The 22,416-nt window shown below is 35.9% G+C and overlaps 1 protein-coding gene across 1 annotated transcript in view; it reads left to right on the top strand.

Annotated features, from left to right (window-relative positions):
- Positions 1 to 1,480: 1,480 nt before the first annotated feature.
- Positions 1,481 to 22,416, top strand: part of LOC149539927 (aminopeptidase (DUF3754)) — a 148,649-nt gene continuing 127,713 nt past the window's right edge. Inside the window, exons 1-3 of the mRNA XM_089801138.1 lie at positions 1,481 to 1,665; positions 4,064 to 4,158; positions 4,390 to 4,503. Coding sequence (XP_089657264.1) covers positions 1,569 to 1,665; positions 4,064 to 4,158; positions 4,390 to 4,503 — 306 coding nt within the window. The 5' untranslated portion in view covers positions 1,481 to 1,568. The remainder of the gene's footprint in view (positions 1,666 to 4,063; positions 4,159 to 4,389; positions 4,504 to 22,416) is intronic.

Below are 22,416 nucleotides of genomic sequence, written 5' to 3'. Positions count from 1 at the left end.
GGCAACAAATTAAGGGTTGAAGAAAGTGAAACTAATAGGCAAGAAATCAAGAATGCGAGTGCTAGCTAGTCCCTTTCCTTGCATTGTCTGAATGCAGAGAAATAACAGAATAAAAATGCAGATAATTAACTAAACAGAAAAACAAGGATCTTTGGGAATGTAAAAGTTGGAGATAAATGCTCATTAGGTCGGTGAAAGATGGAGATAAAGGTGAGCATTTAATTAATTCTGAACAACTAACATGAATGCAAAAATCTAAGTGGGACAGATATGCACTAGATATGTTCGGCAATAATTTATTGTAACAATTTTCACCCAATTTTGGTTTGGAAAAACTAATTTTCTCCTTGCCTAAATTGAGTGCAGCCAATGAAATGTGAAATAAACACTATTAATAAATATTTGAAAAATGGCTATTGAAAATAAACATTAAAATAAGTTTAAGAAATGAAAAAATACATTGATTCCATTGGTCAAATTAATAAGACTAATAGCACCTAGCGTTAGTATTCCTTGGGCAGGTAAATATTTGTATTTTTGTTGAAGAAAATTGAATTTTCTCCCTACCAAAAATAGTATGACCCAATAGAATGAATGAAAAATGTGAATTATAAAATAATGAAAAATATGATTTATAACATAATGAAAAATTAGAAAAAATATAAACATTTGAATTTTCTTTTAATCTTTTAAATTTTATAATTTGATTGGTCAATTGAATTGAATGAAAGCAATAGTATCCTCCTACATGCATGCTTTTGATGGAAGTGTCCAAGATGGTCCCAAAAAGTGATAAGACCTATAAAAATCATGTTTAATGGTGTGTTCATGTGGCGCCATATGAGTGGTTGTTTTTTGAAATTTAGAAATAGCTTTTTAGCAATATGCATTGATGTGATATTTTAAGTGCCACCACTATAGATCTATTCTATTCACATACTAGTCTATCCATTTACTTAGAGTCACCCATTAGACCCTCCTCATAAATTAGTTATTCTCATGAAATAATTTATTTCTAAGAAGAACATTGAAAAATTAAGAAGACTCATCAGTCAAAAATGATTGACTAATAAAAGTCAAATTCAGAAGAACATTGAATAAACTAAGAAACATTGAATAAACTAAGAAACTTATCAACTTATATATTGGTTTATATAATCAACCCATATGAGAAAATGATCGGTTTATATAATCTACCTGTGTATAAGAAAATGATTGGTTTGTACACGTCAAATTCAGGAGGGGCAAGTAAATGTTTAAAAATAAGGAATATATTCAACATGTATGAAACCATCTATTTTACTCCACTACGAAAGAGGGTCAAATGGGGAAAAAGGTGAAGGATGATGAAGCCGACCGGTCCGTTGTTGGGTCATAACAACGACACTCAACAGTATTTTGATAAGTACCAGCCGAGCCCATCTGAAAAAGCAAAGATCCACCTGTACATAGCTTCACTTGCTCATTCCCGATTATACTTGGACCTACGCGAATTTAGAAGGACAAATCAAGTTGGGATTTGAATCAGGGCGTGGGTAACGAGGAAAGTTTTTCTTCCCAGACTCATTATGGCTGACAAGAAGAAGGAAGTTATTCGTCTGGAACGAGAGGCTGTTATCAATACTATGAAGCCGAAACTCATAATGAGATTGGCTTATCTTATAGGTATATTTCTTCATATTATTAATCATCTCTATTCTCATAATTATGGTTTATAAATTCGTACATGGATTTGATTTCATGTGCTGAGCGGGTCTCGGCCTCTCTGTTTTGTTTGAAATTGAAGAAAATAGTGCAAATGTTGGTCTTTCTTCTAGAAGATGCTTGGTTTCCTTCGTAATACAAGAGCAAAGAAAGGGGTGTATTATGATTCAATCATCATATAGGAGTTGGTGCTCATGGTTGTGGCGTAATTGTCATCGTATTCTCAGAGGACGAATTGTGCTAAAAGTTGTCGTCCATTCCATATTTTCTGCATTGAGCATAAACTTATGAACACTTGTATCATAGGCAGACAAATCAAACATGTAATTGACCACCATGTTCAAAATAGATCATGGGCTACTGAGCGTCAGGGCCCAAATCCATTCCCCGCTTTTTCAACAGTCATTTAGGTCAAAGTAAATAGAGCACTTGCACTAGACATAAATAATTAAACATGTAATCAACAACCTTGTTCAGATTCACACCACATTTTTCCTACCGCTGTCTAGTTTAATAAATATGAACTTGTTCATCATACATATAGAAATTGAACATCTATTGGGCAACCATGTTCAGATTTGATTTTAAGCTGCGATGAAGCCCAGAGCCCAAAATTATATTAAATATTTCTTGCAGTCGCCCAGATCAGAAATATCAATATGCGCATCATACTTACAGAAATCAAACGTGCAATTGACAACAATGTTTGTATTAATTATGACCTGGTGAGGCTTAGACCCCAAGTTCACACAACAAATTTCTTGCTCTCGTTGAGGCTATGAACCTGGCCACTAGAAACACCCACAGGCTGCCGCTGTCCTTGCAATATCTAGTGGGCAGAAGCATCTGTTGCTTAAGCAATCCGTATGACATGGGGATCAAACACTGCAGCATCGCAGGAGTCGTCACCCCAGTAGTGAAGACAGTGAAGGTCAAACGATTCAATTTCCGTGTATCGAGCAAAATTGTTTTCCTCAAGGGAATGATTGTAGGATCAAAGAATAGGACAGAGCAAGCCAGGGCATTCTTAGATCGATTCATGGTATGGTAGAAGGTTTGTCTCAGATTGAAATTGTTCAAAACTAGATTATAAAATTGTTACGATGTCCTGCGATCAGCCCTATTTCCATGGAATAAGGATACAGTTCCATTCAGTTTCAGATATTCCCAACATGACATTTACTTTTCTGATTACATATGTCTTCAAAACTTTTTCTTGAGGTAAGCCAATTGGTACTAGTTAACTTTTACATTCAAACTATTTACAAGATGCCCTGAGACACTTACCTTACCTTACTTTAATATTCTTTCTTATGTGAATCCATGTGCTTCTTAGGTTGAATTAGATGCGTTTTAAAAGTTTGGAGATCTTTCCCTTTGCCTTATTATATAATTGTGTAATACTGCCTTGATATGCTACTCTGGGTATTGCCACAGAATGTCTGTTTTCCATTGCTTTCAGATGAATTTCCAGCAAGTCAAGTTTTTTACCATACATGTAGCAAATTGAGTTTTGAAGGTATTTCATTTAGGAGCATAGGTCAAAATTTTGGTGTGCTAATGCAAACATGAAATCGTCTGAGAAATTTTAAGCCTAGAATCAAAGCAATCTTCTATCCTCTAAGTGAGTTTTTGTGGTGCAATTGGTCTAGCCTTCATGGAGTTATTTCTATTGTGAATAAGGTGTCAGAAATCCAAATATTCCAATCCGTAGTGTTTGTAACTTTGTAGCTGTGACAGCAGGTATGCAACCTATGTACAAACACAGAGTAAACTAAGCACTCCTCTGTTTAGTTATGTGAACTTGATTCTATTCATCCAACGCATATAAATGATTATATTGCTCATTTTTTTGATGCTCATAATGCATTAATATCTTACCTCCAAAATTCTTCATTCTGCCAGTGGAGCTGGATATGTATCTACACCTTCGAGGTCTAGTATTTATGGCCTATGGGTGATTTTCTGTGGCCAAGTTTGTCTGGATGTTACAACACGTGTGGATGTTGTGAATGTTGCTCAGGTAGGGCTGTTGGAATATAATAGACTATAGTCAATATATCCTTTCTAGGATCTGAAGATTTGTACTATTCCGGTCAATTTTTAAAGCCCAAATGGGGCAGATAGCGACTTTAATGCCTTGAAGAATTAGTAATTTGACTTAATAATAGAATCTGATGACTATAGAGGCATATTTGTCACATCTCAGTTTCAATTGCCCTGAGTATTTGTTTTTAAGATTGAAGAATTCATTTTTTGCAGGATTAGTTCATCTATCTTGAATATTACAATCGCTTGACTACGATTTATGTTGGAGCAAACAGTGCATCGATTTGAATTTTCTGCCTTTCTTTTGCAGAGATGGAGTCTGATAGGGTGGAGTTCTTGAAATTGTGCAAGCGAATTGAATATACAATTCGTGCTTGGTATATCTTGCAGTTTGAAGATCTAATGGTATGGGGTTTAAATGCCCTCTGCTGCACAAGTAACACAGTTCCTTTGATGAAATTAATCTGTAGGGTTATATATAATATTCTTGGTCATTTGAGAAATGACTTTATTTTAAACTTTTATAAATGGCTTTAAAATTATAGTGCAGTTCTTTTTCCTCTGAGATCAACGCAGTCAAGCCAGGGATGACTTCATGTTTTATTGTTATGATGTGTTTCTATTTGTGTAATGCAGCAATTGTATTCTCTATTTGATCCTCTTCATGGAGCACAGAAACTTCAGCAGCAGAGGTTAGAACCTGAGAAGGTGGACGTTCTTGAACTCCAATTTTTGCGCCTTCTATTTCAGGTAATAGGCTCATGGAATAAAATGGGTGTATTCCCAGGAAAATAAACTTTAAGATTTCTATTCCAAAATTATATATGGTTTGGATTTCATTTATGTGTAATATAGAGGTTTTGTCTCCCATTATTTCATCGATTAAATGAATAACAGGAGCCGATAGGGAACATTAAAATAAAAGATTATGTTTGTGGTGTTTGCACAGAATAATCTTCACATACAATCCAAGTTTAAGTAGGTTGGGTAGAAGTAACATCTGCTACCTGATTCACATACTTAAATGTGACAGTTAAAACGATATTTACCTGCATCTGGGAATCAAATCAGGAAAAAAAGAGGAGACAGGGATAAGTAAGGGAGATGGGATTTGGGATGGGGATGTAATTTTTAATGAATAGTGAGTACGGGCTTGAGTAGGGGATGACAGAAATAAAATGTATTAATACACTGTGTGAATAACTTTGGAAAGAGGTGGAATTTATATTTCATAGTGTTTCTATGACAGTGATGGCAGGGGATGGTGGGATGCTTTTTGGAGGCGGCCACTTTTTGGGGATGACAGGGGCTGGCAACACACACACACAATGCTGCGTTAAAGGCTAAATACAAAATTTCTGTGTGATTTAATCTTGATATTTATCAAACCATTTTGATAGTTACACAGAAATTTCGTATTCAGTCCTGATTACAATAGTCTGAGTATGGAGAGTTTTCTGATTTTGCAAAGTGTTCTAGGCACAGGAAAAGAGCATACTCCAATTCTCCAGACGATTTGAAACTTTGACACTAAACAGAAATAATAAAAGGTTAAATTGGTCACACCAATGCTTTTAGGCTTTGTCCTTAACCATTAAATTTTGTTGCCACCTTTGTGCATCCATCAATCTGTGGGTGAAAAGCAGTAGTCTTTTTGAGCCTTATATCCTTCATGCTCCACAAATTGGACCAAGATTTACCAACAAATCTTCCATCTTTTATTATAAGCAGTGGACTTAGGAAGTTCCAAATTGCAGACTCACATAGAGAGGAACATTTCAGCAGCTTCATTACCTGTGATGTCTTTTTTGCAAGGAGTTAGTTTGCACGTTATACCGAATCTATTTACTACTACAAACAAGTTATCATGTCCATATCTAATCACATAGAATGTATGTATTCTTGTCTTACGTTTGCTAATTGTAATATCCCAGACAAATATTTTTCCTCAAATTTCTTAAAATGCAACACAAAAATTTAAGCAACAGATTTTGTATGCAATTGATGTCCAATTCGTTCACAAATTACAAATGCCGAGATGAAATATAAATTCTGAAAATAATATTCCATTTCAATCCTTTAGCATAACAATAACAAGATCCAATGGTAAACACAGAAACTACAGTCAGATTGGATAATAAGAAATAAGATTGTAAACATAAGTGAGATACCCGTATGATATCTGTAGTAGACAATGGGTTAATGTTCTCTGCCTCCAATACTGAAGGTTTTTGTCCTCAAACTGGCTGAAAGCTGAAGCTTCAAAATTCTCCAAGAGAATAGAAATCAAATCATATATCCAAGCATAAACAAATGAGCTTCACTTTGTTCTTTTAAAGAATAGTCTTACGACTTGATTTTCCTCTGCCTGTCTCTTCATCTTCAATTCCTTTTTAAGATATCCTTTTTCCCCATAAGAGAATAAAATGGCCTTTTAATAATTATAAAATGACATATTATATGTACTTTAATTTTATGATCACTTTATTAATAACTATATAATCTTCCAACATTAAAATGAATAAGACTCGAAAAACCATGCGTCATAGCTTGTTTAAAAGATTTTGGCGAGATGCTCCAAGTCCAATACTATGATGCCAAATTTTTTGTAAGTCTGCCAACTTACTATAAATAGTAAGTATCTTGAAACCCTATAGAATCTATTACGAAGTAATTAGTAAAATACTTGTTTGTTATTAACAGAAACCGAGAGGTCTATATATACAAAAGAATGGAACAATATTTCCTTAGGAAACGATTGTAAAGAATAGAAACTTTCTACTCTAGCTAAAATAAAACTAACAGTTATCTACAACCAACTAAATATTAGAAACATTCTAATATTTACAATAGATTACACACAGATAACCATTAACTAATAATATAAGCTTTTCTACTATCGTAATACCCTCCTTTAATGGTTAATCTATCTACAACACCAAGTTGCCCTCTGAATTTGACAAACTTATCAAGACCAAGAGGCTTGGTGAGAATGTTTGTAGTTTGATCCGTGGTAGGAACATAATGCAAGTCTATTGTCTCATTTTCGACCAACTATCGTATGTAGTGATAGTGAACATCCAGATTCCATATGCTTGGTTTGTTCATGGAAGACTATATTTCGTGCTAACTTGATAACGCCTTCATTATCAACAAATACAGTGGTCAGGCCTGCTGGACATAGTGGTCGGTCCTGGTGGTGACATCTGCATATCCCCAAGCATCCAACAAAACCAAACAACTTCACAACCTACCTTAACTGTTCCTTTATATTCAGCCTCAGTGGAGGAGAGAGAAACTGCCTGCTGCTTCTTACTGGTCCATGTGGCGACACCAGATCCCAAACTGAACACATATTCAAAAGTTGACTTTTTATCGTCAACAAAGCTTTCCCAATCTGAATCTATGAACCCACTAAGTCTAGGATTATAACTTTGAGAGTAAAAAGTCCATAATCTGAAGTGCTCTTCACATAACAAAGCACACGCTTTGTTGCCATCCAATGATCAACCTTAGGAGTTCTCATAAAGCGTGAGATATAACTGACTGCGAAGCTGATATCAAGCCTAGTAGCAAAGAGGTAGATGAGACTGCCTACTAGTTACTTGTATGTAGTATCATCAATGGGTGTAGATGCAGGCTTGTAGTTCTGCATATAAAATTTATCTAACAGAGCCCTAGCATATTTGGACTGAGAGATGAATATATTAGAAGACTGTTGCCAAACCTCAACACCTAGGCAATAACACATGAGCCCAAGATCAGTCATATCAAAAGATTGACATAAATTCTGTTTGATTCCTTGAATCAAAGATGCTGAACTGCTAGTGATGATCAAATCATCCACATAAATAACCAAAAGGTTGATGTCACTGTTAGTAGTCTTGTGTACAAAATTGAATATGAAGAACTCCTCTTGAAGCCTTGATCACTGAGGTACTTATCAATTTTCATGTACCATGCCCGAGGGGCCTGCTTCAAATCATAGAGAGATTTCACCAATCTAAGAACCTAATGGTTTTTACCAGCAACCTTGAAACTAGAAGGTTGTGTCATGTAGACCTCTTTGTGGAGATCACCATTTAGGAAAGCACTCTTGATGTCCATTTGATGGACCTTCTAGCCAAGCTGTGCTTCCATGGTTAGGACTAACTTGATGGTGCTCATCTTTGTGGTAGGAGCAAAGCTCTCCTCATAATCAATTCCTTGACGCTGAGAAAAGCCCTTTTGCAACTAAACAAGCTTTGTACTTCCAAAGTACCATCAAATTTTTATTTGATTTTCTAAACCCATTGGTAGCCAATGGGTTTCTTCCCTAGTGGAAGATCAAAAAGGATTCAGGTGTTATTCTTCATTAGGCTCTGATGTTCAGATGTCATGGCATGTTTCCAATGTGGAATTCCTTTAGCCTCCGAATATGTTTGAGGTTCAGACACTCTAACGAATGTTGGCCATGAGAGCAAAGTTAACAGATTCTGTAGGTTTTCTTTTTTCCCGTGAAGTTCTCCCATCAATGAGCTCATCATCACAAAGATCAACAAGTGTTTTAGCCCACCTCTTAAGTTGAAGAGGAGAACGACCAGCATTAGTATCATGAGAAGCTTGGTGATTAGGTTTGTCATCAGAAGTATTCAGATCTAACTCAAGTGAAGCATCTACAAATTGGGGTGATCTCGTAGGAGAAGTTGGAGGTGTTTGTAAAGGCATCACTTGTATAACTGGAGCTGTAGGAGCTACTGGAGCCCTCCCATCAGGTGGACCTAAGGGAAGCCTAACTTCCAAATCATGAGCCTTTATAGGCTAGTCTACTGGATCAGGAATGTTGTAATGGTCCTCCTTGTCATTAAAGACTACATTACGACTGTACAAGAGACTACATCATGATTGTATAGGAGACGAAATGTCTCAATGTCAATCAAGCGGTAGGCTTTGTGAAGACTACTGTATCCAACAAGCATGAGTTTTTGACTCTTGGCATCCAACATGGTGTGTGATGCATCAGGGATCCAAACAAAAGCAAGGGAACCAAAAACCTTTAGGTGACTGATTCTGGGCTTACAACTTGACCAAGCCTCTTCCTGAGTTTTACCTTTGACCGCCACTGTGGGTGATCGGTTCAAAAGATAAACTGTAGTGTTAACTACTTCTGCCTAGAACTTCTTTGGAACATGTCTGTGTTCGAGCATGTATCGAGCCATCTCGGTGACTGTTCTGTTCTGATGTTCAACTACACTGTTCTGTTGTGGTGTGTGGGGTGTGGTTAACTGGCGTTTGATTCCACGAGTATCCAAGAAGCTAGAAAATTCATTAGAACAAAATTCTCCCCAAACCTAAGAGTAATAATAGATTTCCCAAACTCTTTTTCAACTAAAGATTTAAACTTTTGAAATACAAGAAATGCATCTGATTTCTTTTTAAGAAAATACACCCACATTTTCTACTGAAATCAACAACAAACAATAGAAAATATCTGGACCCAAGAATAAAAGGAGTGGCCATAAGCCCACAAATATCGACATGAACAAGACGAAGTACCTAAGAAGCACACCATGAATTGCCACTGGTGAAAGGTGTACGATGTTGCTTCCTAGCCTGACATGTATCACAAACTCCAAGTTGCCGAGTCTGAATCTCTAGCAAACCGAGGAAAAGCTCTTTCGAGCAAGCTGAGAGAGATAATGCACATTTAAGTGCCCATACAATTGATGTCAAAGTGTGCTAACAGAAGATTGCTAACTAACCATAGCTAAGTCCTGAGAATCACTAGAATCAGTAAGGCGAAAAAGACCATTATCCTCAAGACCCACTGCAACAATTGATTGAGTCGCCCTATCAATGGTGGTACACTGATGTGAATTGAAGGTGACATCCAACTGTGGAGAATGTCGTAGTAATTGACTGACTGAGAGTAGATTTAGTTCCATCCTTGGAACATAGTACACATTGAGGAAATGAGGAAAATGAGATTACTCCCAACATATTGAATTTGAATGTTGCCTATACCAACAATAGTGTACTCTTCTCCGCCACCAAAAAAAAAAGAATCTAAGTAAGGTTGGTAGTTAGTGAACTAGTCTTTGCGGTGGGTGAAATGACGAGAGGTACTTAAAACAATGTACAATGCAAACAAATTCACATGATCTGCAGGTCTTTTAGCCATGAAGGCCTAAAAGATAGATTCCATCTGCTCAGTGTACTCTGCACTGTTTTCTTTGGGCTGTCTACCTAATTGCTTAGATAGGACAGCTAAGCGTTTCTGACATTAAACTTTCATGTGACCAAACTTGTGGCAATAGTTGTACTGAATGTTCTTCTAGGAGCCTTCTGAAGTTGGATCAGAGGAATTTTGTTGAGAAGATTGCTGAGACTTGCTTTTATCCTTCTGAAAGGATTTAGTAGCAAAGGCTTTCTTTGTGGAGGTGGAGCTGGAACTGCTACTGAATTGTTGTTTCCACCAATCTTGCTGAAGCCGAAGTGTGCAGAGATCGGTGAACTTCAAATCAACACCAGAAGACGTGATGTTGAGAGTCTCGATAAAATGCTCATAGGACTTCGGTAAACTCTAGAGAGTGATAACCACAATGTCCTCTTCCTCCATCTTGCGACCAATGGCAAGCAACTGATCACGGATTTCCTGAATCCTATTCAGGTGAGCCTGGAGCAAGGTTTGCTCATACATGATAATTGAAGAGAAAGTGTTCTTCAAGAAGAAAGCTCTTCTTTTGAAAGAAGTTTCATGAAGATTTTGGAATGTGCCCATACCTCAACAATTATCTTTATTGATGGAATCTGAGAGAGTTGATCATCAGCTACAAATAATTTGAGAAGCATCACCACTTCTCGATAATTTAGATCCCATGTATTCCAATTAGTACCACGGGAAATTAGACACTATGTAACACCCATAACAATCTGATCGGTATTCCGATATTCAAAAATTGCTATTATCTGCTGCTTCCAAGTGCCATAATTCTGTCCATTGAATTTTGAATTGGTCTTGAGAAGAATATTAGTCAATGATGTCATATGTAGCACGTTTTTTCAATGAAAAAGTGTGAAAATATATGAAGGCACATTCTTTGAGGCAAAAAATGGAAGACCCAAAAAAATTAAAAGGGTACTCAGAAGAGAGCTCCAAAAGCCTAGAAATAATATGTTGTCGGTTTTCGGATCCACTGGATCAAAAGTTGAGGCACCCACAAATATTTGACAACCTAGTTGAGCTCTCGGAAAACCCACAAAGAATCTATAAAAAAAAATTCTAACCAAAATATTATGGTTTTCAAACAAGTCCCTGGCCAGTGGTCATGGATGAAAAAAATTGCAAAAAAATGGTGATTTTAGGTAGCAAGCGACCGATTTTTCCACAGAGAAGGTCGTTCCTTCTCAAACGTTGTTGTTGCTTGGAGATTTGTCACCAAAAAAGGAGATCTATTAGATGCACAAATGACAAAAGTACAAAAAACGTGTTTGCAAAAACTGGCACTGTTCTTGCAAAACAAAAACGTGTGTACCAATTCGTGGATACTTAAAACCAAACACGTGTGAGGACCAAACGCGAGTGGTAGAAGATTGTGGTGATTGGTACAAAAAAAAATGTTGGTTGCAGGTCATGTTTTTGAAGACAGCCTCTGGATTTTTGCAAAAAACACAATTTTCTTCGTAGGATGGATTTCTCAAAATAGAAACCCTAAATGGGTTGCAGAGAAAGTTGTATAAAAAAGATTTCAAAATTTTTTTAAGCAAATAATTTCCAAAGAAATTATAATTTTTTTGATTCTTTTTGAAGTATTGGCATTGATACCATATTACAAAGTAATTGGTAAAATACTTGCTTGCTATTAATAGAAACCCTAAATGGGTTGTAAAAAAAAAATTTCGAATTTTTTTTAAGCAAATAATTTCAAAAGAAATTATAATTTTTTCGATTTTTTTTGAAGTATTGGCATTGATACCATAATACAAAGTAATTGGTAAAATACTTGCTTGTTATTAACAGAGACCAAGAGGTCTGTATATACAAAAGAATGGAACAATGTTTCCTTAGGAAATGATTGTAAGGAATAGAAACTTTCTATTTTAGCTAAAAGAAAACTAACAATTATCTACAACTAACTAAATATTAGAAACATTCTAATATTTACAATAGATTACAAACAGATAACCATTAACTAATAATAGAAGATTTTCTATTATTGTAATGGAATCAACTTAGTTTGGCCTAAAACTGAAACTGCTTAGGCCAAAACTCACTTTGATCTCTAGAAACTCTTGGTTAGCCTACAGGACCAGGAAAATAGGGCTAACGATATCTTATGATAAATGGGCTAGAAAAGGGGGACATTACAGTCCTCCCTACCCATAGATTGCTTGCCCTCAAGTAATCTACAATTGGATACTAAAACCAATACTTGGATCCCATATTAACCTCAAGAACGATGCTCTACTGAACTGTTGCTCCACTTTGATAAAAAGAGCATGCTTTGATTGTGAGGATGATCATCAAACCTTCATTAAAGTAACATACCAAGCAAGTCAATACTAGGATCCTAGACTATCATGCTATCATGGCTGTCAGATGTGAAGAGATAGGAGTACCCCCACAAGCTATCATTGCTGAATAACTGTCCAGTTACAAGTGATCTTCCATGGGAGTGCATAAAACCTACTGGAGGCATTAAATACAACATATCAACCCAACTTGAGTTACTAATGTAATGCATGACAACTCTTATAGGTCTAAAAACTCTAAGAGTGCTAAGATCGTAGTCATGATATGTATCTTTCCATAGTAACGTAGAAGAGACAACCCCATAAGAAATCCTATCAATTATGATCCAAGAACCACTCCTGTAGTCAACTATTGTAAAACTGTCATCAATCGTTTGCCTCCAAATGCATGATGTTATTGACCAATGACTCAAATTATTCCAAATAGACATGAAGAATAATTGAGTGATGCCCGAGAAATGCCCCACAACTAGTTGCACTGTAGTATACAAGTGCTTTGAAGTCAACACCCACACTAGGATAGAACTAGAATAACAATAAATAGTCTGAAATGCTTTTGAATACATAGAAATCATGGGAAGGAACCAACTGTGTTACATCCCAAATTTTGACCTAATTTTAAATTTATTCATAGCCATTAGACTAAACGGATTTTTCTTTCATAAACATGTGAAGTAGGTAGTTATTTATATCCATTGTATTAATTGTTTAATGAAGATGGTCGTTATCCATTATTTGTCATCTGCTGTTTAGTAGTAACTTGATTTTGGAGTTCTAGTTAATAATTAAATTATTTAAATGTTAATATGAAAATTATTATGGAACTTGTTATTATTGTGGAAATATTGCATGGGTGATTGCAAGAGAAGATGAAGGGGGGGAAGCATTGCTAAATGGGATCAATGGAATGGGATATTGACTCAGTCCAATCATCAAGTTGACATGTATGACCTTAAATTGCCTTGGCAAGGACCTAGCAACTTGAACTTCAAGATACAATTGAAGGACTCGCATGAGCTATTAAGTAAACATTTTAAAACATAAAATAATTTAATTAAAATATAATACGTACCTTAAAGGATTTTGATTGATCTTTCCACCACATAATTATAATAAACACCTATGTATATACACCTAGATATAAGAATAAAATGACACCATAATATTATTATTTCTTTTATAATAGTATGATGTCACCTCATAAGTGTATTTACGTGCACGTAAATAGATATAAACCATAATTACTTTCAATTTATAACCTTCAAATATTTTTTCCATCTTTTTATTTATTTTCTTATTTGAAACCGATTGAAACACTTGACATATTAATTTGGCGTCCAAGAGCCAAGACACTTCTTTTATGTTACGGCTTCTTGGAAGCCAAAGAGATGTATTATCTCTTTATATTTTGAAGTTGAGGGAGACGGAAGACATCATCTTTTCCACCATCAACTTCTTTGTTAAAACATCCGACTATTGTGTTCATCACCCGACTTCTTCCATATTATCGACTACATTTTTCATAGCACCAGTACCTCTGCTGTTATCAATTTGAAACCATTGTATTGTTCCTTTCCACGATTTCTTTATTATGCTATTATTCTGCCGAAATCGTGAGCAATCTTTATACTGGGATTAGTGTTCAAAATCTTTATAGTCAAAAGTGAGGTAGGTTGCTGAACGTCTAGCAAGACTCCATTCCTTTTCAAATTATTCTAGGTTATGTGGATATGCAAAATCCAAACATTGTAATATGATTTTCTTATTCAGTTGTTACAACAAATCCGATTTACATAGCTGTAAGCTACAACATATATTATGATGCAAAATATCTTTCTTAATATCATAGGTTAGACCTTCTCTAAGTTAGAGTTGTTTATGGTAAATAAAAGCCAAGTAACCATGTTATGAAATCATGGTTTATTATGCCATTGGAGAATTGGAATTCAAATGATATTTTCTGCAAGTCTTAAAGAACAATTCTTCAAATCACAGATTGTGATAAGCTGGAATATGTATATTATTCATGAATCATTTGAGATTCAATGAACAAAGCCGATTGCTCTGACATCCGGGGACCTAAGACTCATCGGCTATATAGCCATGGAAAAGGTGAAGAGGTGAGATGAAATTTGCAATGACATAGAAATAAAAGTCAAATATGATGAAATAAAAGTAAAATCATTTTATTAATAGCTCATGCTCGTCCCTATTATTGTTTTCCTGTTGTCAAGTGGAGCGCTGGTGATTGGGTCAATGAACCCATCAACAAACCTTGGCCAAGGTCGTTTAAAGACATGTTTGCCATCTATAATCACTTGATGTCAGTGGTGCTAGTTATTCAGATATGACTGTCCATAACTGTGTGGACATTCTAAACACCAGAATGCTCAGGTGGCTGGACTAAAAGTATCCCAAGCCTGATCCCAGAGTAGGGAGGGCCTTTCTAATTCAATAGACTATGTGGGGATAAGTATAGTCCGAGGTTGGGAGGTTAAGCCTAAGTCAATGCTTCTCCTCGAATGGCCTTTCTAATGCAATAGACTGTGTGGGGATAAGTATGGTCTGAGGTTGGGAAGTTAAGCCTAAGTCAATGCTTCTTCTCTTACCGAAAGCCGAGGTTTGCATAACCAACTAAAGACTCACCAGATATTACTTGTATGTTCTTCTTCTTTTCATTTTAAGCATTTACTTTACTTGTATGTAGAGAAAAATAGTAAAACGCTATTGTAGTTATTACAGATGACCATTGTTACAGTTATTTTCAGTTAATCGTAATTATAGTTATTATAGTTGATCATTGTTACAGTATTTTCAGTTAATCACTATTATAATTATTACAGTTGATCATTGCTACAGTTATTTTTAGTTAATTGTTATTATAGTTATTACAGTTGATCATTGATACAATTATTTCAGTTAATCGTTTTTATAATTATTTCAGTTAATCATTGGCAGTTAAAAACAGTCAATGTCCTATGAAAAGGAATTTAGTTGGGGAAAACCCTTTATCGATCGTCTTTATTTGTTATGAAAAAACCGTTTGTTGTAAACTGGAAAATTCATTTTCTATGCTATAAACATATCAACCAACCATCCTCAACCTAGAACCACTCATCTCTTGAACCAAGGAATCTATCTTGCTCACCTATAGATCCAAATCTGAACTCATGTTTAGGCTGTTCGGTAAGTGGGAAGCAGTTTTAACATTAGAAATTAATCCTCTATTTCGATCTTGTGACCATCCTTCAATTCTAGGAATTGTACTTGGGTCCCAATTCATGTAGTCACTTTCATTCTCACCACTAGAATCGGAAAAAATTTCCCTATCTAGTTCGAAGAGTGGATTATCAAAGGCCCAATCAGCATCCACCTCAAACAAGCAATTGTCAACCAACTAAAAGTTATCCAACTCATAATGAAGTTCTGGTTGATCAAAAAAATCCTTACTTGATCTTTTGGGACAGGTATCCAAGTCATAAGTTTGTTGTATTCTATCAAGTTCCTTAATTTGTAATGTCCCCATTTTTAGCAGGTTCCTACAGTTGGCTAGATTAGTTCACCATCGTGACCCTCGTGAGTTGATAGTGGGATTTGAGGGTCTCAGTTGTGTGGTTATAGGCTTTCCAACAACCTATGGTATGTTTGGCTCCGTTCGAGGGACTTACTATTTATAGTAAGTCAATCTGTTGGTTCCGATGAGCTCTGTTGAGTTAGAGGAGTTGGATGATGCTCTCAATTTTTATTTCGAGCTTCCGATTTGAGCTCCAAGAATCTTGGAGGGAGCATCTATTTATAATAAGTCACCTCGTAAGGTTCATTCATCTCTCATCATCAGGGTCACTTTGGTGTTGTCAGATTTTGATTTTGATGCTTCTTCAACTATTTTCGCAAGACGGGTGAATTATTATTATTATTTGTCTAAATACATTGAGGTTGCTATTTTTGTTGGTATTTTTTGTTGGTTGCCTCGGTATCATAGCTTGTTGGAACCGGGACGAAAAGTTTTAAATCATGGGAACAAGAAACAATAGCCTCACGTGTTAGAATTTTAAGTTATGGTGGTAAAGGTCATTTTTGGAGCCAAAAACAATTAATAATTTAGCTTATAATGACACTTTACTATATTTTAATGTTGTATGTGGGAAGCTTCCCAAGTGAAGTTCATTTGGGAAACTTTGTGCCATTTGGATTATAAATATGAGCCCATTTGATGAGTAAAGCATTAGATTGATTATTTGCTTTTGTTCGCTGCGAAGAGTTTCAGAGTTTGCGGATTTCTTTGCTGTTGTTGAAGTATAAGGGTTTGGAATTAAGAAGTGTGGTAATTTACAGCTGAGGTATTGTGAATTAGTTCTGAGAATTGTCTAAATTAAATTATAGTATTTCTTGACTGTTATTACTGTACCTAGGAATTTCATTGTGGCTGGAGAACTTGTGATTTAGAACGCCATTATCGTCTACTGTTTGGCGTGGTTATAAGAGGAATGTATTGGGGCTATCGTCCCTGTATTTGGCAGTGATTTCATACTTAGTGGAAGGCTGCAATCAATTATTGGAGTGCAGCGATCAGGTTTTAGAGCACTTGTGATTGTTCTGAGAGGCGGTTGGGTATCATTGGAGGCTGCTGTCCCTTTCCTAAGACAGCATTAGGCATCAATATAGGCCTGGAACCAACAATTAGAGACCTACAATCATTAATTAGTTGCCTACGAACTCAATTTGGGTACTGTGTTTCATGTGAGGAGCTCATATTTACTGTTGCAATCAGCATTGAAGAATGTTGGAGTAATCACAGGTTCCAAACTATGTAATTTTAAATGTCCATTGAGTTCATATAAATAACGTTGCAATAGTGTTTTGATATTAGAACGGGTTGATTAGTGAATTGTTAAAATTTAGCATTGTATTTTCTTTACCATTATTATATTCAAAAATTCAAAACAAGGAATGTCCCATTAACACTATAGCTCAAAGGGAGTTGGCATAGAGTGGGAATGTTTGCCAAGTGTTTGACAAATTATTGCCAAACTATTAATTCAGTAAAAGAAATTGGTGTTATAAAGTTATAGCTGGCAAAGGGTTATTACATAATTACTTCTTGAAAAACTTTGACCTTCCTTTCTCCTCTTGTTCCCTATATTGATTAGTCGCAACAATCTGATTTTTTCGTTTCCTAAAGAGGAATTTGTGTATGCTCTTATATTTCTCATGTATCATTAAGATCCTTGACAAGCTTATTAACCTCACTTTCCTTTTCTACCAATTTATCAGCATTTACTTCAACAACCTTTGAATTACAATCCCTGTATAAAAGAAAAACACATATAATCTGATTTGATAGATGCTAAGGCTGCTTTGATCACTTGCAAATCAACAAAAAAGAATTATGTTCCATTCCTCTTTACCTCATTTTCACTTGTGCCTTCCTATAGAGATCCTCAATGGTTCTGTGAGTGTCATCGTAACACCCTAAGACCACAACAATCATATCTTCAACAACTTTTAGCTGGTTTTCTTCAAAGCATGTTTCTCATCATTGTCATTGTGAAATGCATTTTCTGATTGGTCATCCTAAACACCATCATCTTAAATGCCATCTTTGATTGGTCCTCTAAATCACTATCATGCATAAGTGAGTTGCTGCTATAAAGAACATATGAATCCTGACTCCTCATAAGGATGTCATCAATGTCATTATAGGCCTCAAGCTCCTTGTTTAAGGACACGGCTATCGTCCATCCAAACTATACCATTGACCAATTTTCAAAAAATTGACAACATCATCGATTTTTCTGAAAATTTCAGCATTTGATCTTTATGATTTGCATAGTTTGTAGTCGAAAACAACAAAAAAATTTGGAAAAAAATCATTAAGTTTCTGTGAATCTGGAAAAAAGAAGTTTGACTTTGTTTTGTCTTTAGTGCATTTTGGATGGAGATTAGCCTATCCCCTTGTTTAATTGGTTTGCACACAAAGACAGAGTTCCCGCTATACCATCATTCTCAAGCAATTTCTCATGATGTGAAGTTTCAAACTTCTTTTAAAACATCTTGAGATCCCAACATGCTCTCACATTGAGAAAGACTATCCTTAATAGAATGTGTGTCAATTTCAACCTCCAACTCACCAACGTAGAGATTTGTATATCCCATATCTTTAACAATAGCTAAATTCTAAATTCATCTCACTACCAATATTTGAGTCATTTTGTTGGGACAAAGCTATGAGATTCTTATCTTCTTCATTGCTGGTCTGAAGTTCTTTGGCTGTCTTATCCTCATTAAAAGCCCCACAAACATGGTTAGGTGTCCAAATGTCCTGGCATGTAAAAAAAATCTGCTCCTTCCTCATTTGGTTTTTACTTTTTTTGGGAGTTCCTACAACTTATAAGCCCATTGAGATTAATTCATTTTCAGTCATGTGCTCCTTGAACTTTTCAATTTTACGCTCAATCTATATTTTTGAGAGCTCGTAAGCAATGGGTGATACAACTTGTTCCTTTCTGCAAATGGGTATCAAGTTTGATTGTATTTGCTTGCATATTTCATCATCCTTATCTAAGATTAAGGATATGATGGTTTGAATACATGCTATCACATTGTCTAGACGATGCTTCTTGATTTCAGTCAAAAAGCATTGGAGTATTTGAAGAATCAGATTATTACATTCAAGGTCAATCATAATAGCAAATGATTTGACTCTTGTCATAATTTCTAAAACCTTAACTCTCTTAACAAAATTAGGGCCTTTGTCATCACTTAACCCCTAAAAACTCTTCACAATCGATTATAGAACCTTCCTCAGTACATCATCATTATACACTGGCACAAGAGCTGTTCTCCGTATAATCTCACTGAGATATGTAGCAACTGCAATTGAACATCTTGATGTGGATATTTCATAAACTTTTGCTGAACCAAAACAAGCATTGAGGGCTGCAAAGCCCATTTAAGAAACCTCCAATCTGCCTGATCTACTCTGGACAAATATGAATCTAACTATTCTAACTTGGAGAAAATACCATCTAGGGATTTCATGGGCTCCAAATGTAATCCAATCGTAAACAACTAATCGCACACTTCCTTTTCTTTCTGCAAGTTTCGTAGTTGTTTATCATTAAATGTGTCATTAAATTCTTTTGAGAAAAGGCTGCTTTTCAGATTGTCCATGTTGCACTGATTTCCAAATTTCCAATGTTTAGGAATTTAAATTTAAATCTTGCAATTAGCAAGACAAATTGTCAAATAGTTTTTTGACGCAGTGCAAGGTAGGAGAATCCCCAAAGAAGATGTGCTAGCCCCCAGCAAATAACCACATAGCAGAAACACAATAACAATGCACAATCTGATATCAAATCACAACTCTTCATAAAATAACTGTTACATGCAATGTGCCGGGCTGTAAGGCCTTCCCGGTTACGACCAAATACAAAGCAAGTAATAGTTTGGCAAGATCCCTTAAGATCCAACCTAAACACTAGCTAGTGCAGATCCACATTCTGGTAGAAACTTGCAAGATCTCAACTTGTGCTCACAAGCCACCAATCAACCTCCTTGTTTCTAAACTGCAGCCATTAGCTCTTCTCACAAACTCACAACTCCACCACAATCCTGCTGTAAACTGCCTCACATTCGGCGCTCTGTTCACAAACTCGGGAAAACTCACTCCTCTACTTCCTCCTCTCCAAGCTTCTACTAAGAAGAGATCACACCTTGAAGCTTGATTAGAAATGCTCATATGCCTTGCTGAAATAGGCACTTACCACCTAAGATGTTGCCAACAAAATCAATATGGGATAAAGGTAAATGTAACTACCTTTCAACAAATATTTAATTCCCACCCAAATACAATTAAGCACCACCATGTGGCCCAACAAATATTAAATACATGATTTAATAAAATGGCCACAAACTTCTAGAATTCCACCTACACACCTCGATAAATGCAACGACAACCATTTTTATTTATTTTTCTATTTACGACACCTATGCACCTCAAAAATAGAAATTTCTCTTTTCTTCTTTTCCCTTTTTTGAATTTTTATTGTTTTTCCTCTAATTTTCGTCACTTTCTCTCTCCTCCATTAATTTTTTTTTTCCCACACAAGATGCTTCTGCATCATTTTTCTGCCACATACTTAGAGAATACCTTCAGATTTTCATTTAACATGAGATTGTTTTATCTGTCTTGAGAGAATTAAGATGCAGATTAGCAGAGTATGTCAACATTGACTTAAGTTGCACCCTTGTTTCATGCTTGGAAGTTTGGAACAGTGGGTTAGCAGCTCTCAGAACTCCATGAGCCCTCATGATATGACATAACTTTCTGTAATTAAACAATTACTGCCAAATTTAAGATAATATTTCAGATGTCCTGCTTCCTGTAGCTATCAAACACTAGACTTGATTGCTAAAGGAGTCACTAACATCCTCAAGTAGAAGTGCTGGAAATTTCCCAAAACTCAGTTAACAAGCATTAAGTCAAAAAGTTACCAAACTAGTGGTGAAAGCAAAATCAATGAACTCTTTATGTTCTACTGATTTATTCCTACCGAATTATTACCGTGCTGCTATAGCCTTGTATACCAAAGGCTGCAAAATAATACGACCGTCCAATAATTCACCATTATCTTAAGACAACTCTGTCATACATATAAAAGATGCTTCATTGCCATATAATTATGCAAAGATAAAATGATGAATATAACATTTTGTGCACCTGAGGATTCACTATTCCTGTCTTTATCAGAAGTAGCTGATGACACCTGCTGGTTTATTCATGGTACCTCTGAACAGTTCCTGAAAAAATATTGTAAGCCTTCTTTGCTGCCCCTACTTGCCAACCATAAAGGCTCTGACTTATCTGCCCACCACCCACAAATGAAACTCCTTGTTTTCTCTTTACGTAGAAAGGTTTAGGTTGAAATATGACTCATAGCCCAGAACAATTAATTTTCATCATTGATCTGTATTGTTCATGACACCAAATAAATTCTCATAATAATCAGAAGATGTATTGTCGAGCATCCAGAGCATGGAGATGAACAAGCACAAGCACAAAAAGACTTGGCAACTGCTGTAAACAGCTATTCAAATGTTTTCCACAAGAAATAAATAATCATATGCACTAAATTGCATTCACAGGGAAGTATTTCAATATACTTTGCCAATATTATTTGTCTGCAATATTATAGTCTGAAATTAATTAATCATTTGATTGGCGCTATGAGTTTATCAGACATTGGCTTTTTATTAGCCCCGATGAAATATTTGTTCAAAATTTCATTTATAACGAACATAAGGAGTGTCCCTGTCATTACTATGAATCAAGCTACCCCTCCTGGCTCTACCTGTGATGCTGGTCCCTCCCAGGCCAAAACTAGTAGGAAAAGGACTAAAGCAGAGTATTCCGCCCCCTAGCTTTAGTGAAAAAACAAGCACCGATCATGCTGGGTCCCCCAAGAAAAATAAAAAAGAGGTCTACACAGTCAAGTCAGGCGATCACATTGAGAAGCCCAGTACCTGTAGGTCAAATAGAATTGCTAAGCAAAAATGCAAGCAAGCCTTGAAAAAAACTAAATACATAGAGTTAGATAATTCTGTTGTTAAAGCTATTGATGAGTCCTCCACCCACTCTTCTAGCAAGGCCCGTAAGTCTTCCCCCCATTGTGAAAAATCTCCCTTCCCCGCTCCCCCCCAGGCTGGTCCTATGCATAACCCAACCCCTAACCCCACCCCCAACCCCACTCCCCAACAAATTTCTGTCCAAGAGGCTACAAAGATGGATACTACCGCTCCAAAGTTTGAAGGGATGCTAGGAAACATAAAAAACCTGTTGGTGACGCTAGAAGATGCTGTCAAAGAGCTAAAGATGGAGGTGGACGGTTTCACCAGGCACTTAGAGGACTCTGACAATTTTGCAATCAAGGTTACTCAGTGCATGATGTAGGAGAAAATCATTGGCACTAAGGCCGAGAGCGACGAGGACTACAAGGACTTGTTTGAGTTCTTCAAGGAGGAGTGGACTGTTATGCTACTATCCAAGCAGTTGGGAAGAAGTACTAAAAATTAGTTATGTTTTCTGTTAATTTTTGCTTTCTAGTCCGAAGAAGCCTGTATGGCTTGGAAAACCTTTTAAACAAGACTTTT

Source organism: Cupressus sempervirens, chromosome 9 (genome assembly GCF_028749045.1).
Source record: "Cupressus sempervirens isolate cs-2001-9-10 chromosome 9, ASM2874904v1, whole genome shotgun sequence".
NCBI lineage: Eukaryota > Viridiplantae > Streptophyta > Pinopsida > Cupressales > Cupressaceae > Cupressus > Cupressus sempervirens.
The sequence above is the reverse complement of the archived record's forward strand: the minus strand, read 5'-3'. Positions and strand labels throughout refer to the sequence as shown.